At 45.5% G+C, this 17,166-nt stretch overlaps 1 protein-coding gene across 1 annotated transcript; it reads right to left on the reverse strand.

The window, feature by feature from the left end:
* Positions 1–793: 793 nt before the first annotated feature.
* Positions 794–16,100, reverse strand: LRP11 (LDL receptor related protein 11). Its single transcript, XM_015858115.3, has 7 exons — positions 15,394–16,100; positions 11,893–12,056; positions 9,408–9,549; positions 7,971–8,096; positions 7,036–7,248; positions 2,587–2,688; positions 794–2,310 (listed from the first exon to the last, which is right to left on the reverse strand). Exons 1-7 carry the CDS (start codon positions 15,959–15,961, stop codon positions 2,156–2,158), a joined length of 1,470 nt encoding a protein of 489 aa, XP_015713601.2. The 5' UTR covers positions 15,962–16,100; the 3' UTR covers positions 794–2,155.
* Positions 16,101–17,166: the final 1,066 nt, after the last annotated feature.

Here is a 17,166-nt window from a genome sequence, read left to right on the forward strand (position 1 = left end):
TGTTTCTGTTGTATTGGACATGTACTCATAGCTCTGTGTTCTTGCACCCTACTCGAACTAACTACCAGTTGGAAAAATGTATGGTGAACGTAATTCTACACATCATTCCCTCCCCCAGATATTCCCTGTTTACAGATAATTTTGCCTTTTCTTACTTTGGTCAATGATTGTTTTTTTTCTTTCACATTAATCACCATGTATTAATTGCCTCTGTGATCTGACAGCTCTCTCTGAATCTTTTCTAGTTATTTTCCCATTGCTTGTACTATTTCAGCTTTTGCCACTAGAAAGCAGAACAATGGGTTCCTGATGTGGGGAGGCCTTTGTGTTGTGTTGCATTTGTGGTGCCCTGTTCCCTGCCTCCTGCCTGCCATGTGCAGTTTGGACTGGAACTTTATGCTTTATTTAGGGTTTAAAAACAAGTGGAGCTGTCTGTCTCGGCACTCTTGTTTTGCAAATGTGCTTCTGGAACTTACGTGTATATAAGTTTGTCTGAAAGGCAGTGCTGGGAAATGCACCCAAAGCAGGTGTGCTGTATGGCTCAAGCCTTGCTCTTGATGCTGGCAGTGGCTAAAGAGGGGAGCTCTGTCTCTTCTTCTCAGCCTTCCTGCAACAAAATGTCCCTACAGTTCCCCCGTACCACACATCCCAGTTTCTTTTAAGGCCACTTCATAGAGGCTGTTCTACACGCTTCTGTCTGCCCACAGTATCATACTATTGTGCTATCCTACCTGCTGACAGGAAGGTAAGAACATGTAGCTGGTAGCTGAAGGTAAATTCACTGCAATAAATGTATGAATAAAATAGGTTTATTAGAGCTATTTTCCATAAAGTAATCAGGACTGAGCAACTCAAAGAACTATTTGTATACCATGGCAGTATTCTCGTAGACTTGAAGATACCGAAGTAAAAAGACGACATACAAAAAGATGCATGCCTCGTCTTGCCTCCATTTCTATTGGGACCTATGATGAATGCAACATCCTTGGACAGTCAAACAAAGTAGACAGCATGGTGTCTATATATATATGTGTATATATAACATGTACTGTACACAGTTTACTGTTAACACGTCTGAAGTTCACTCACACATACTGATTACTTGCTCTAATTCTATGAGAATTTTGCTGGGATGGGGACACGTTGCTGAAGCCTTCAAGCTTTGCAGGGAGCTAAGAATTAACCAGCATGAATCCCTCACTGTGGGGGGAGCACAGCCGGGTTTTAATCACTGCCAGAAGCGTCAGTCTCACTGACTGTGCCCATCTGCCTAGAATTAACTTTGGTTTTTACTCAGCAGAATACCAGTGCTGCTAACCTGTTTGTATAGCAAGGCTGGGGCTGGTGCCTTGAAGAACAGCCGCTGCCCAGTGCTTTTTCACGGGGTGGAGCACGTTGAGCTGCGGGTGCAAAAGGCTGAAATCTGCCATATGGGGAAAGATGCAGCTCTGGGATCACATACAACAGGCTGTCGGGCACTGGTAAGTCCCAGCTTTGAGTACTTGCCTTTTTCATTTTAGCATTTAGTAAGCATGACTTTGTAAGCTGCTCAGAGGTTTAAACTACAAATGAAAAATGCGTTCCATTCCTTAGATACCAAATGTCAATACAAATGCTGGTGCTTAGATGGCAATTGCTTTTAGTTAACAAAGCAAAACAATTTGTTTTTTATGGTAACATTCCAAGTGTCAGAGGTGGAAAGTGCATGGATCCATCTCTGCTGGATGGTACACTCATGTTGGTCCACAGCATCCCAGTCCCCAGTGCAGAGCGTGCTGTTTGCAGCAGGGTGGTGACAAGCTGCCCTCTATCCCTGCTAATGCTACGGGGACCTGCTGGCCTTGGCTGCCCCAGTGCTCTGGCCCTAGGGCCCTGGTAGCCATGGGGAGGACGAGGGCATCCCAAGTCCCCTGGGGGATTCTCCACCTCGTGGCATCTTCAACAGCCAGCTGGAGCTACCCTCTGGAGCCTGAACGCTTCTGAATACAGGCACCCACCCACATCTGTATTCATCACTGAAGGGGGGAGAACATGTTTCCTTACCGTGGAAGCTTCTTCTACATTTGAAACTTAGCTAAAGATTTTGGTCCTTTTTTAGAGGCAGAGGTTCATGGACACGAGAAAGGGGAGAAAACAACAGACCTAACTCTGATTTTTAGAGATACATCCCGTTGATGAGGTAATCGGACTCCTCAGATGTAATGGGTCGAGCTTTTTTAAGCTTCTGTCTCACCAAACGCAGTCTGCAAGCAACCATAAGTAGCAGTAAAGCAGTGATGGCCAAACCTAAGGCCAAAGGTAGTACAGCACCTACAGAAAGGGTAAGAGAGATTATGCTTAATACCATGAAGAAACAGTAGAGGAAGAACTCAGATTTTTCTATAAAAATACAGCTGGTCTATCAGCTTGGTGATAACGTTCGGTGCAGCTCACACTGAGAAACTAAAATGCGTGATCACGTGTGCTGAGAATGGTTCAGAGCATGGAAGCACACTGTTCAACTCTTGACTGTAATACCTGGGTCTGTGTTATCTGACTGACAGATTCTGATGTAATTCAAAATGACTTCATGTGGTCAGAACTCACCTGTTTCTGGGACTGGACGACCATCTCCGAGCTGATCTCTCTTTGGCACGATGACGCCATTTCCATTTTTATCATTTGTTTTTTTCCCTGAGGAGCTGTTATCTGCATAAAGTCAAGCAAGACAAGTGAAAACTGATTTGAATCTTTGAAATGATGTGAAGTTCATTTTTAGCGTCACAAACCACACAGTGCATTTCAACCGCTGAAGAAAAAAGATGTAAATTCTTCTTTTCTAATATTTTTATAACAGGGTATGGGCCAATCAATATGAGCTAAAGCACACTAAAAGCACTTGCATACAGCTGAAAATGAGGCCATTCAAAGTTATGTTACCTTCGTCCTTTTAGCTTATAAAGCGGGTAATATATAGCTGCCCAAACTACCTTCATTTTGCCTGCTATCTGCCATGCAGAGAGGCAGAACTGAAGTTCTTGGAGGACACAAAAGTCTGTTAGGAAAATATTTCAAAGATGATGAACTAGTCCCAGCTGCGCATGGAAGAGAGGGTGCAACACAACATTGTAACAACGCAATATGTATTATATATATATATTATATGTATATATATATTTAATGTAATGATTGTGTTTGGCCCCTTTGGCTGCGATGTGAACATTTCTTGGAAGATTGTTTTCTCTGCAGTGACAAAAGTGGCAATGTTGTGCTGCGTTGTCAGAAAACCATTTAAAGGTGGGTGTTGAAAAGGAAGCGTTTAGTCAGTGAGCTTGAACAGGCAGCTCATCTACCTCCTACCCAACAAGAAAGCAAGAATATTGTCTCATCAGGGTAAGGAGGAAGTACAAAAACCTTTCAACTCAAGCCAAAGTTATTCCATTGCTGCAGGTGTGAGGTTAGTACTCATGTCCCCATACTAAGACACAACACAGCCCTCCAGGCTCTTGGTTTTGTTGGGCTGTCATTAAGGCAAAGCGTATATGAGCACCAACATCACGTGCCAGGAAATGCCTCAGAAATAAGCTACAGTCCTCCTCTTCCTCCTCACTTGAAGGTTTCTTTGAGTTCTGTGGGCATGTGAAAGGATATAAGGGAATGCCAAGTGTAAATTGTGCTGGCTTTAAGGTACCAGTGCTGCGTGTAACTGAGACCAAAACCAGCAGCTGTTTTGCTTCCCTAAATGAATTACATGAATATTTTTCTTCATTTTGGAAATTCCCAGAAGGTATCAGCTTCTTTTTAGAGCCGCTCCTGTCTGTATAACAAGACCAGGTCAGAATGCAAATTTATTTCCCTTCTGTTTGAGCAAGGGTAACATTTAAGCCAACTGCTGGTAAGGATCTTTGGCAAATATACCTAAATGGGAAAAAAGTGGGGAAAAATTGAAAGAGCAGAAAGATAATAGAATCCTTCCAGCTAATCTTGCAGCAGTAAGTTTTGTTAGGATTTAGGGCTATTCCTACAGGACTGGAGGCTATTGAGGGCAATACCATTCAACATCTTATCTGTTCATCAAATAGAACATGGATTTACCCAAACAGGTTTGGGAGCCCGACAGCACGTGTCTGCACCCATTGGGCAACAGGTGAAAAGGAAGAAGAATGGAAGTAACTTGTGAGATTTTGTCTAGGGAGTGAGAGAAAGGAGAAATAAGTGATAAAAAGTGATTTAACTTTTACACAGTTAGGCTTCTTGCCTGCTTGCTAAAGCACGTTATGTGAGTTTGGCTTTATTTTTACTTTCTCTTTATTTTCTACTCTGTGTCGAGGAAATTGCAGTTTATAGCCCGTTCCAGGTGCCCTAAATTTCAGCTCTAAGTAACAGCTACTGCTGTTCATGCCTCTACAGTGAAAACATGACTAATGCTTGGGCACTCAGTCAAGTGTTGTAATCCCACCCTGAACAGTACTGCAGAACAGCTGGTGTGGGCAGCCTGGAGTGATGCATAGACCCTGTGCCAAGGGAAAGCAAAGCTGTTACGGTGATTTATACACTCCAGTTCGCTATGCTGGCAAGTGAAAATCTTCAGGCTTCCTATGAATTTAACCTGTCAACAATGAGCATGATGGCTAGAACGGCTGGTGATGCTTAGAACCTGGTCCATTGCTGCAACTAATTTTTTATTGAATTCATTTACAAGTGCAGTAGTGCCAAACACTCATTTTGGCTGGAGAGCTTCCCTGGGAATTGATGCCAGGGCACTTTGGAGGCAGCCACGCAGAACTGCTGTGCTGGCCTTTGGAGGAGATGCAGTCAGGGTTACCTCACTCTGGAGGTATGTCTGCAAAGGGAAAGGACTCCTTGATTGACATCAAATTCCTCTTCCTGCATCCACTCCAACTATGGAATAAAATATTTGGTCTTCTAGCTTGGATGAAAGTAAATCATGAGTCTGTTAGAAAAGACTCTGCACTTGGCTCCTAAGGTAGGCTCTGTGTTGGCCTTAGCATTCCCCTGGAGTCACACTGCTGTAAAGGAACCTCACTGGAAATGCAGGCATGCAGAATAGGGATCATCCATTGTCAACAGTGAATGACCTTTTATTTTTATAACTCCACTGTTACTAAATCCCATGCTACGTCAGGTAGAAGTTTTAGATAGTCCTTACCTTGCACTTGTACATTTTCACATTTTATATCAAAGTGTAACTCTTTACCAAAAAACCGTACCAAATCAGAGCCAAATTTGAGGGTCTAGTAGAGCAAAGAAAGCAGGTCGAGGGAAACTGGGAACAGTAAAATTATTAGGAGGATAAGGCGTTCTGGAATAAATTTCCCTTAGTACTATTCTCCTGTACAGAATCACTTAATTTAGGGGTTGGAAGAGATCTCTGGACGTCATCCAGTCCAACCCTCTGCTTAAGCAGGTTCCCTACAGCATACAAGCACAGTGGCTATCTGACTTTCAGCAATCGCTGGCTTAAATATACATACATGCCTTCAGAAAGGACCAGCAGTCAGACACCCAGTGGAATGTGTGCACCACTAAGAGAGGGTTTTGACTTCTGCTTTCCACTCTTGTTATTCTAAGCCAAATCAACCATCCTTCAGGCTACCTTCAGAGCAAGAACAGTGCAAGTTACTGTGCAAAGGTCAGACACTGAAATGACGGCATAGAGGCATCACTCTTACGTGATTCTTCTGATTATAACATTTGATTGAAATATTTGATTATAGGTTGCCAAGCTTAGTGACCTCAATTTAGTTTACACGAGCCCAGTGGCTTTTAAGACAGTTAGCAGCTGGCTTTCCAGTAGAGTTTGCAATGCCCTTTGGCAACTTGACCTCTGTTTTAGGTAGGCTTGTATCAGGTGTCACTCAGAACTATGAGAGCCAAACAGGTTTGGGGCAGACTGCAGTTTTAACTCACTCTGATAAGGAACAATGTTTTACACTGGCAGAAAAGGTGGGAACACTTGGAAGAATGTATTGCAGTAAGTTTCTAAATGTTCTCTGAAGTAAACAAGTTCTTGTTGATCGTTATTTTCACACCCTTTGCAGACTCCACAGATGAAATTCAAGAACCTGAAGATACAAGTGTGAACCAGAGAAGTGCCCTTTGTGAGAGCCAGCAGCAGAGGGCACTAAGCACTGCTTTGTTGTAAGAAGAAAATAATCGGCTGCATCCCGAGAAGCAAAGATCTGTCCAAACACTGAAGAAATAGAAGTGGGAGGTCTTGCACTTATTTAAGGCTCCGCGCACAGATCTGCTTTCATTCAATTGCCATTTCAGGTCATTTAATTTACCAGCAGGAACCACCTGTATTTTGGCTGCCTTAAAAGGCACACCAATTTCATTGCAGCTTCTGGAGCTTTACCAAGGCAATGTTTGATGACTGGTGCCCGTAATCTCACTATACAGTGACTCACAACGGGCTTGCAGCCAGTAGGGAGAATACTACTGGGGACTTGGGGTTGTTTGCTACCAAAGACCAAACCTACTCTGTAGTGATGAAAGATTACTCCTGCCCTGGAGGTACAGCTCATAAAAAAGTTCCCATAATAATCAAGATGCGACTTCAATGAAAAATAAACAAGCAAACAAACAAAAATCATAAAAAACAAACCATCAATTAGTGCCAGAAGAGATACAGTTACTTTCACTCAGGTTGAATAGTGCTTTGTTACATTTTGCTGAAGGTACCATGCTACAAATAAAACATCAGTGTACACAGATGAACCTGTGGAGGACAGAGCTTATATTTAGCTCACTGCATGTTTTGCTCCTTAGACTGTATTTTTTGTGTGTGGCATTTCTGCATTTAAGCTTTCTCTTTGCATTTTGCATCTAGTAAGAAGCAGACTTGAAAATTATAAAGCAATACCCTCTGGTAATTTCCCTATTGCAAGCTTCTTTGGCTTCTTTTTCTTTTTTTCTTGCAAAAGTTTTCTTTCGAGCAGACACCTGAAGCCAGTTTAATTTAGATTAGGGTAATAGACATTTTCTTCCTCAAGATAGGGTGACTTATTGAAACCGATGCTTTTCAGTTCTTACCTGGCACAAATCCACTGTTTTGTGGTTTTGGTCCCTGAGAAAGCGATTGGTTGGACAGGTCTGCATCCAGTGAAACGAGCAGTTGATTTCTGACGGTGGCTTTCAGGGTGTTTTCTGCAGATAAGTTCTCGTCTGTTTTGTCTGTCAGTCCTACGGTCCTTTGCTGAGTAGTGCTGAGGGCTGAATGAGTCACTGTCTTCCGTCCTGGGCTGACTGTGTTAATAGAACCAAAGACCAAAATTGTTATATTCTGATGGAGAACTCTGCAAGTCTACCTCAAGAGGTAGACTAAACAACTTCACTAGGTTCAAACATATGATGAAACATGAGTTCCACGTACTGAGCACGTTACCACTTGCCCAAAGTCAGCTATAGAGCAAGAATATACCCATGAACTCTAAAGTGGAATCCAGCAACTGTCATATCCACGAGCATGGTTAGCCATCATGACAGACAGTTCACTTGCTGATGATTTTTGTTCACTCTGTTGAGCACAGGCAGATGAAGGGGGCAAATAATGAAAACTAACAGAACAACAGTGATACAACTGGTTCTCCTGTGCGCTCAAATATCCAGCATTTCACATTCTAGTGAGGGACTGAGCTGCACTTTGAAGCGTACCTCTGAGATGCTCATTCAGATCAAGACAGAAAGAACAAATCTTTTCAGTTTTGAAAACTAACTCAAAATCTGTCATTTGGAGACCTCTGATCGTTTTTATATACGCTGAAAGAAAATGGAATTGATTTCTGAGCATCTGCTCTATGTGGATCTAAATCTTTCTCACATATTATATCCAATGAGTGGTTCCATGCTGGTACCAAGCTGCTTGTTCATGAGAGGAGAAACCATGGAAGGGACCATCATTTCCCTTTGTTTGTACAGTCTGCAGTGAGTTCCACACTCAGTGTTATCCCGTGTGGATAGAGACTTACGGTTCTGGCAGAAAGTTTCATCGGAGCCATCGGGGCACTGTTTCACTCCATCGCAAGCAAATGTGATGTCAATGCAGCAACCATCATCACAGATAAACTGGTAGCGAGAGCAAACCCCGACACAGGCTGTTGAGAAACAATGTTCAAATTACCAAAAGCCAAATCCAAACAGTAAGTACTGAGTCAATGACTAAAATCTGCAGCACCAAAGAAAACCCCAAACCTCCTTCCAACAGCAGTGCATTTCATCACTTTGTAAAGCACTATCAAATTCAGTGTTGGATTACGGTTCTAACAGCAAACCAATTTGCATAAGCAACTGACAGCCTTTGGTTTTCATACTGCTATGCACCACAGCAACAACATTAAACCTCAGCACTGCTAATGAAAGTATGGCAGGAACGCATGAATATGTTTAAACCCCCCCCAAATCATACTCTGGAAATGCATCTCATTAACTTCAGTCCTAATAACAGTACAGGTCCTGTGTGCATTGAGGCACTGAGCACTGGTTTAGCTGTAGGAGTAGTGCTTGAAGTGCAAGCATAACTGGGGGACCAGGAACAAAACAAAAAGCAAATCCTTTACATGTTCCACTCAAGAGATGCCACAGATGCTCAAAGCAAAAAAATAAAGAAATCAGCAAACTTCTCTGTCTGTTTTTGCTGAATTAAGCATTAATGAATAGAACTCTATTGCCCATTACTGGAGCACAGATATTAAACAGATTTGTAAGCGGTTTTTCATAATACCTATTTATTGCCACTGGGACAACACTACTCTCATGTACTGATATTGCAGTGGTGCAGAGCTTTCACTGGGTCAACTGAACGCATTCATGATGCCAGTTTACCCTTTATGCTGTAGCAGCAGATCTGTACTAGCATCCTGCTAATTACAACATAATTATAATTAAAGAGCCCCAAACTGACAGCCACTGAAATCTGCCTTCTTTTCTACCTTTTAAGTTTTTATATTTCTCTCAAGCTCAGAGTTTAAAAAATGGTGGGTCAGTTCTAGTTTTGCTTTTCACAATAACATAAGGCTTCACTGTTTAACAAACGTTACACGGTAAAGCTGAAGTGCATTGGGTCTTCCCTATAGCACAAGCCCTGTCCTGTCCCAAACCCCTCTTGATCACACAACAAGCAGTTACAGTATGTCTGATGGCATATGACAGTATTTCCAACCCTACCTGCTTATCAGCATTATAAGTATGAATGTTTAAAAGCTTGAAGTATTACTGCACTAACAAACATGATGTTTGCTTCTTCAATTTGAAACAACTCAACATGGAAAGAGATGTTATTATACAACAAATAGGGGTGAAATAATATGATGGAAACAGAGAATAAGATTTCTGCCTCCATCAAGACCCTTGCTCTGAGCAGCATATCCTGGCTGTCATATGGGCAAAGGCTACAGTCAGTTTCTCACCTACTGCAGAATGAGGCATGGGAAGAACAGTCACGGAGATGTTATCCATGCTCCGCTGACCAGCGGTGTCTGTCACGGTGAGCTGGAAAATGTATGTGCCTTCCTGAAGATGAGACAGCTTCAGCGTTCCTGGCTGTGGTACCTGGCAAAAGAAACAGTGAACAAATATGGGACTGGAGTAGAGCAGAGCAGAGCAAAATAGAGTGAAACATGATACAGTACAATATAATGCAATGCAATAGCTCAGTAGGAAGGGACCTTCAGAAATCCGTTCCAGCTGTCTGACCACTTCAGGGCCAATCAAATGTTAAACTATATTATTGAGGACATTGTCCAAATGCCCTCTGAACACTGACAGCCATGGGTCACCCATCACCCCACTAGGAAGTCTGCTCCTGTGCTTGACTACACAGTAAATAAATCTTTTCTTAATGTGCAGTCTGAACCTACCCCGGTGCAATTCTGTGCCATTGCCTCATGTTTTACAAGTGGTGATCAGGAAGAAGAGACCAGCATCTCTCTCTCTTTCTCCTCCTCATGAAATTGTAGGCAGCAATGGCTTCACTGCTCTCTACAATAAAGGATCTGTCTACAACTTGTAGGGCTAGGTCTATATTATTTCTACGCAATGTTTTTCACACAAAGGGAATTGGAATTTGTATGTTAAATACATTAAAAGAGTCCTAGGCCTACCTTTATAAAGGTGTATATTGATTAATTCATTTTTTAATTCCAGGAAGTTAATTTCCTAACACGAAATTTCTTTCCATCTGTGTTTACTGAAACGTACTGTAATCTCAGCTTTCTATTGATTACCTCCTTTGGATGGATATGACACTGCAGAGTGTTTATTGTATTACAGAACTAAATATGCTCAGAAAGGCATCTGCTGTCCTTCGCCATGACGGCTGGGAGAGCAAGTGTGGTATTTAAAACCCATGAACTGCAAAGTGCAGCTCTCTTCTCAGTGCAGTTCCAAAGAAGCACAGCTGTCTTCAGAACACGCCATCCCTGTGCTTTCCTTTGTATCTCCAGTCTGCCTTGAAGGATGCCTCACTGTACCTGCTTTGTTCCAAACTTTGGCTCAAAACAGAACTTTCCAGATAATCAGCATTAAAAAAAACCAACAATCACCCACAGCTGCCACAGAGTTTCTCAGCTACATCTAATCAATCATCTCAGCAACCTGAGAAGCACAATATCCTTAAGCTAAGAAGTCACAATACAAAAAAAAAACAACAAACCAAAACAAAAAACCCACTGTCTTTTCTCTACAATACGATAAGAGCTCTTTATAGCAGTCTTTCCATGTCAGCTACTTTCTGTTTACTTTTGGTACTTAACTACAAAGCAACAGGTGCCAGTTATCATAAATAAACACAATCCCATTTTCCCTGGCAGCTGTGGTTTCATGTACAGTCTACTAAGAATAGATCACAAGAAATCCACCGGCATCAAGACGACAACGAAAGCACCGAGGATAACAAACTGAATGCGTATGAATGATCACAGCTATCCACGGATCTCTAAAAATAAAGCTGCAAAGGACAACCATCAGGGTACGTACCTGTGGGAGAAATCCCTGCTCATTTGAACACAACAGTATGAGCACAACGGAAAAGCATCTGTTTAATCAGAAGCCTCTCAAAGTTGTTTTTATTTATTAAATATGAAGAAATCACCGAGATGAATGTGAGAATTTTACAGGTTTAAATAAATAAACAACTGGTCTCTGTTTAAGGACCTTACAAACAGGCAGAAGACTTATGGTGGCTCTTGGATATCGGGCTGTTCCTGTTGCTGATCCTGTCCTGTTTAAACTCTTCCTATCCATCAGCAGCATCTCAGCAACAGTGATGTCTATGGCACACACCCTTTTAACGGTGTGCCCTGAACACCACAGCCTGTGCTCGGGCTGTGAGTTGGCACTCTCGGTTTGAAGCATTTCTCCTTTCCTTTTCTGTTGCTCCTATAGGAGCTGTAAACAAGGATAGAATGGAGAATCCCTCTCCTGATGGTTAATTTTAAGCTGAAACCCAATTGCAGGTATAATAGAATAGGATCTCGTGATATCTTACAAGGTCTATATCACATATTTCCTTGCAGTTTTTCCACAAGCACTGCTGGTGAAAATACCTTGTTCGTTTCACTAACTGAATTATTGAAGCGTCTCTAACCTGGATCAGATAGGCTGAAAAACAAGTTCAGTGAGAACAAACAACAAGAAAAGAAAGCGTAGCTGAAACATGATGCAACATCGGAACCTACACATTTACTGCTGATTGTTACATGCCACACTGGATACGGATGAACTACAAAACCCACAAGAAATAAAAGTCCAGGCTGTGCTGTCTTCCTAATCCTGGTGCTTGTTAGCCATACTCATTCCAACACAATTAATATTTTTAGCCCTACATTTAAACCTGAGCTACACTGAATACAACGACCTGCAAATAACTGTCTACATGTGCGGTTCCATGTGTACCTTCATTTCAACAGATGAATCACCTTGCAGCAACGTCCATTCATACTGCACAATTCCGTGGTCGTCTGAACTTTCGCGACCATCCAAAATCACCCAGTCGACAGGTGACTGCAGCACAAGATCTTGTCCCGCTTTGCACACTGGAGGCTCATCGAATTCTTCTTCTTCAAATTAAAAGGAAAAAAGAGAGAGGCTTGGTCATTCATCAAAGGGAATTCAATAAGTATTTACATAAAACATATTTCCCTCTTGGTTAAGTTATTGATTCACCACTGTGCAGGACAAACACTACTCAGCACTCAGCAGCAATCTTCCCAAGTCTCATGGGAAGACCGTGCAGTTAAACCACCTCAGCACATCTGCATCTGCTCACTGAGCGTGCTGTCAGATGGTGCTCCGATGCTGCCCTCCAAACCTAGTGCAGGTTGAAGAAGAAAAGCTCTTCAAAAGCTAAGCTTCGACTAAGGAAACAAACTCATGTCTTCTCATTGAAACAAGCGTATATATTTTGGTTCACATCTTCAGGAAATAGCTGTTACCTTGCAAGCAGGTGGCGTGGAAATCCTTCCCATGGGTAGTTCCACCCAATCAGGACAAAAGCTTTTCAGGTTAGGCTAAGAAAGCTCGCAGCCTAGAATGCCAATGGTATCCTGGGTTTCATCAAAAGAGGGGTGGCCAGCAGGGTGAGAGAGTTGATTGTCCCCCTCTGTTCTGCCCTCATGAGACCCCATCTGGAGTACTGCATCCATGTCTGGGGCCCCCCAATACAAGGAAGATGTGAGGCTTTTGGAGAGGGGCGAGAGGAGGGCCACAAAGATGATCCAAGGGCTGGAGTACCTCTCCTATGAAGACAGGATGAAGGAACTGGGCTTTTTCAGCCTGGAGAAGAGAAGGCTGTAGGCAGACCTCATTGCAGCCTTTCAGTATTTAAAGGGAGTTTATAAACAGTTTTTGACTGAGAGAGTGGTGAGGTGCTGGAACAGGTTGCCTAGGGAGGCTGTGGATGCCTCATCCTTGGACGTATTTAAGGCCAGGTTGGATGGGGCCCTGGGCAATCTGATCCAGTACTTCATCTAATGGCTGGCAACCCTGCCTGTGAGATAGATGTTAGAAATTAATGATCCTCGAGGTCCCTTCCAACCCAAGCCTTTCTATTATTTCTAAGAAAGCACATGGTACCTAAAGGGAAACAGCCTGAGAAATGCGGCTTAAGTAATTTGTCTGCAGCATTCAGGAGGTGCAGGGAAGAGAGGGATATGATCTAGTTCTATACATCAGCATTCTATACTCTAGCTACAAGATCTTATCTTTTTGCAATTCCCTGACCAGCTTTCATTCATTCTCTGAGCACAGTGTATTCCTGGCACACTGAAGTGGCACAGTGCTTTCTGGTCTTTGCTCTCTGCTTCCATGCAAGCAATCCACACAGCTCACTTCTTCAAACTACACCAGATTTACTGAAAATAGAACTTTCAGGCCTAATTATCTGCAGGAGACATCTTCCTTCCATTATTCATGAGGATGAACACGCAACAGTCAGAGTATAGAACAAGTTGAGTGAAGAAAGTAGATGCAAAGAGCATTGACGCTCACCTCTGAAAAGCAACTCCTAAACCCATGCCTGTAAATCCTCTCCTTGGGTAGAGCTGCATGAGGAAAGACAAGGTGTTTGCTACCAGTGTGGGGATCTGCCTGGCATGCACTCCTGCCCAGTCTCAAGAACCTGCCCAAGTAATGGTACACATTACTGCCACTGACAGAAGAACAGACCCTCTCTCTATTGCTTTTCTCTAAGACACTCTAATGAAACCTTCAAAGAAAAACAGATGAAACCAAAACCAGAAAATTCCAATGCAAGTGCCTTAACACAGGAAAATGTACAAATAACTTAAAACAGAATCTGATATAAGAAAATATGAAACAGTTCTTAGTGCTCCAGCTGGCACAGGAAGCTTTGCCTAATGTTTACACACACAGTTTATAGAACCAAGGATGTTTAAAAAGCACCATTTAGGTGCAAAAAAAATACACTTCCTAAACACCAACAGTGTGGTGCCAGGGGAACTCTTATTTGGTATCTATGAATTATTCAAAGTTTTTACAAGTTATTCACTTTACTCATCATTGTCCAAAGACGATAATGATTCTGACTGACCTGGGGCTGAATCAGCACTGCTCGCTCCTCTGCCTCCTAGCTGGGAAATGTTTGTGTGCCACCTGTCTGCTTTACACGACTTGATGTTTTCCCTTCTAACTCTAAGAAAGAGCCCTGTCAAAACGCAAGACAAAAGTACGACTGCCAGACTAAAGAAAAAATTGATCTGAGAGGGACTGTAGCATGGAATAGGGCAGCCCCATGATCTGAAAGGAGCTGTGACTTTATAAGCAACTCCTTCTTCATAAGCAGGGGGAACACAATAGGCTTGATTTGAAGGTCTTTAACACAAACAAAACCAAACTGCCATAGCGATTGCCATACCCTACTGCTCAGAAATACTTCTGAATTACAGGGACACCATATTCATGGACAGGCGTTGGTTTGGGACTATCAAAGAGAAACAGAAAACCCAACACCACAGTACTGTGAAAGAAACGAGCAGGTAAAGCACGATCCCCCGGTGACATAACATCTTGAAACCAAAGATAATTTCCCCAATTCAACCATGTGGTGACATAAGGGAAAAGACATCCATCCTCATCACATTGTCCAGATTAATTTTCAGTGTAATTTAAGACTGCAGCAGTAACATGATATCAAACGGCTAAATAATTTCATCTTAATTTTATTTATCTTTCGTGGTTTATGTCACGGCTGGCAGATGTTTGAGTAGAAGCTCATTCTCTTTTGTGGCTCTGCTTCAGCTCCGACTTAATTGCATGGAGGAGTCATAATCTCCTGCCTCTGATACCGCCTGCAGGGCAGACTCCTAAATAAACCCAACAGGACACGCAGCAATTTGCAAGAGTTCAGATGCAACCATTCAACAACGGAACGTATTTGCAATGAGGCCGGACAGAGCACAGGCTCTATTGATCAGATGTTAAGAAATCGACTTCATGCTTCTAGATACAGGGCTGTTTGCACTGACAGGGTTTTGCTTTGGATTGTTCTCAAATATCCTTCAGGGCTGATCAAACCGCTGCTCTTCTTGTGGCCTGGACACGGATCTCCCACGCTACCTCCAGTCTATGTGAGAAACCACGTCCCCTCCCTCAGCCTGACCCCGGCAATCTAAAGAAGGCTTAATCCCAGATCGGGCGTGCGGGAAACGTGCGCAGTGCGGTCCCTCTGGGGCTCCACACGGGCAGCCCCGCGGCCCTGCCCTGCCGTGCCCTCACACCCGGGCTCCCCCCGCCCCGTCCCGTAGGTGCAGGTGACGCTGCCGGCGGCCGCCGCCATTTCCGCGCTCGGGTCGCCGCTGCCCCCGCACGAATCCGAAGCCATCTTGGCGAGGCCCCCCCCCCGCGATCTCCGCGTCCTCTCCGCACGGCGTCCCTTACCCGTTGGCAGGTCGGGCGGGACGAGGGCCGCCCCGCGGGACGAAGCGGCGTCGTCGTCGTGGTGCGGCGGCGGGGCGAGGCGGCTGTAGGTGCTGTAGCCGCGGTGCGGGGCGAAGCGGCAGACGGGCCGGCCGCGGTGCGTGCAGTTGAAGAGGAAGCAGCCCAGCTCCGCCGCCGCCCGCGGCCGTCCCGGCCCCTGCACCACGGCCAGCGTGCAGCGCGGGTCGGCGCAGCAGGCGTCCAGGCACTGCCGCCAGCCCGACGCGCCGCCCGGGGCCCGCAGGAACGTGGCGCCGGCCGCGATGGAGTCCTTGGTGCGGATGATGGAGTCGGGCCTGGCCGAGAAGCCGCCGCTGCCGCCGCACCGCTCTGCGCCGCCCCCCGCCGCCGCCGCCGCCGCCGCCGGTCCCGGCTCGTCCTGCTGCAGCTGCCGGCGGAACTCCTCCAGCAGCGACTCCACGCCCGAGATCTGCGAGCGCAGGTCGGACAGCGGCGCCGCGCTCCGCGCGCCCGGCAGCACGGCCCGCCCGCCCAGCGCCGCCAGCAGCACCAGCACCAGCGCCGCCATGGCCCCAGGCGGCGGCGGCGGCAGCGGCGGGCCCGGCTCCCCCCGCCGGCACCTTCGAGCGCGGCGCGGGGAGGCGCCGGCCCCGCCCGGCTGGCTGGCACGGCGCTGCTCAGCACCCGCCGCCCTGAACAGCTCCGCCGGGCGGGGCCAGCGCGGGGACCGCCCCGCAGCACCCAGCCCCAGCGCGTTGGGCTGCGGGCCACGTGGGGGCTCCGAGCGGAGAGTTGGAGCCGCGGGGGAACGGGAGAGTGGCGGCCGGGTGCTGTCGGCCTGTGTGAGTACGGAGGCGCTGCCGCAGGTACAGCGCTGGGAGCCCCGTCCCCTACTTAGGTAACTGCCCAGGAACCACACATACAGTTTATGGCTTGGATTAGGGTTTTTCACTGAATGATAGAACTGTAAAATGACTCTAATTGGAAGGAACCCACAAGGACTGTTGAATCCAACTCCTGGCTTCACACGGCACTGCCCAAAATCCTTCACTCTTCCTTTGCCCGCAGCTTTACCCCACATCCTTCTTCCCGTACCTTTCATCCTCTCATTCTTTACCCTGCACCATTCATCCCATCCCTGCCACCATGTCCTGCACAACAAGGTGACATCCATGACTTTGCAGTGGGATGTGCGTGGGGACATCTGTCTGGGTGAGCCAAGCCCAAAGGTTTTGGGGTAATTGTGAGGGCCCTGTGGTAACCCTAATGATGCCTGGCCATGCAAGCAAAGCAATAACCTCCAGGAGCTATGGGGCTGGAGCTGACTGAGCACAGCTGTGCCTTGTTGGTGGCCCAGGGCAGGGTCTGACCCAAAGCCTCTCAAACTCTGCTATGAGTCTTGAAGGGCATCACAGGGAGTTGTTGGAGGTGCTTGGAGGCTTTCTGCCTGGGCAGGAGGCTGCTTGGCTCGCACCCTGATGTTCGGGGTTGGCACAGTGATGGTGCTGGGCTTCTACTCTGATTTTTTGGTTGCTGGTTTCTGCTGGCCTCCTTTGCCCTGTGTTTGTTTTTTCTTTTGGAGCCAACTGTCCCTGCCAGGCTTACTTTGCTGGGACAAGAACAAAGTTGCAGTTCCTGGGCTCTCATGCTTTTTGAGACTGGTGTATGGTGGCTGTTGCGGTTACCCCCACCCTGCTTGCTTTGGAGCTAGTGCAGGGCTATGGCTGGGTTCCCTTTGCTTTTACAAGTCTGCACAGTGCTTTTGCAGACTGG

This window comes from Coturnix japonica, chromosome 3 (genome assembly GCF_054131305.1).
Source record: "Coturnix japonica strain WE chromosome 3, WE-NBRP24, whole genome shotgun sequence".
Lineage (NCBI taxonomy): Eukaryota > Metazoa > Chordata > Aves > Galliformes > Phasianidae > Coturnix > Coturnix japonica.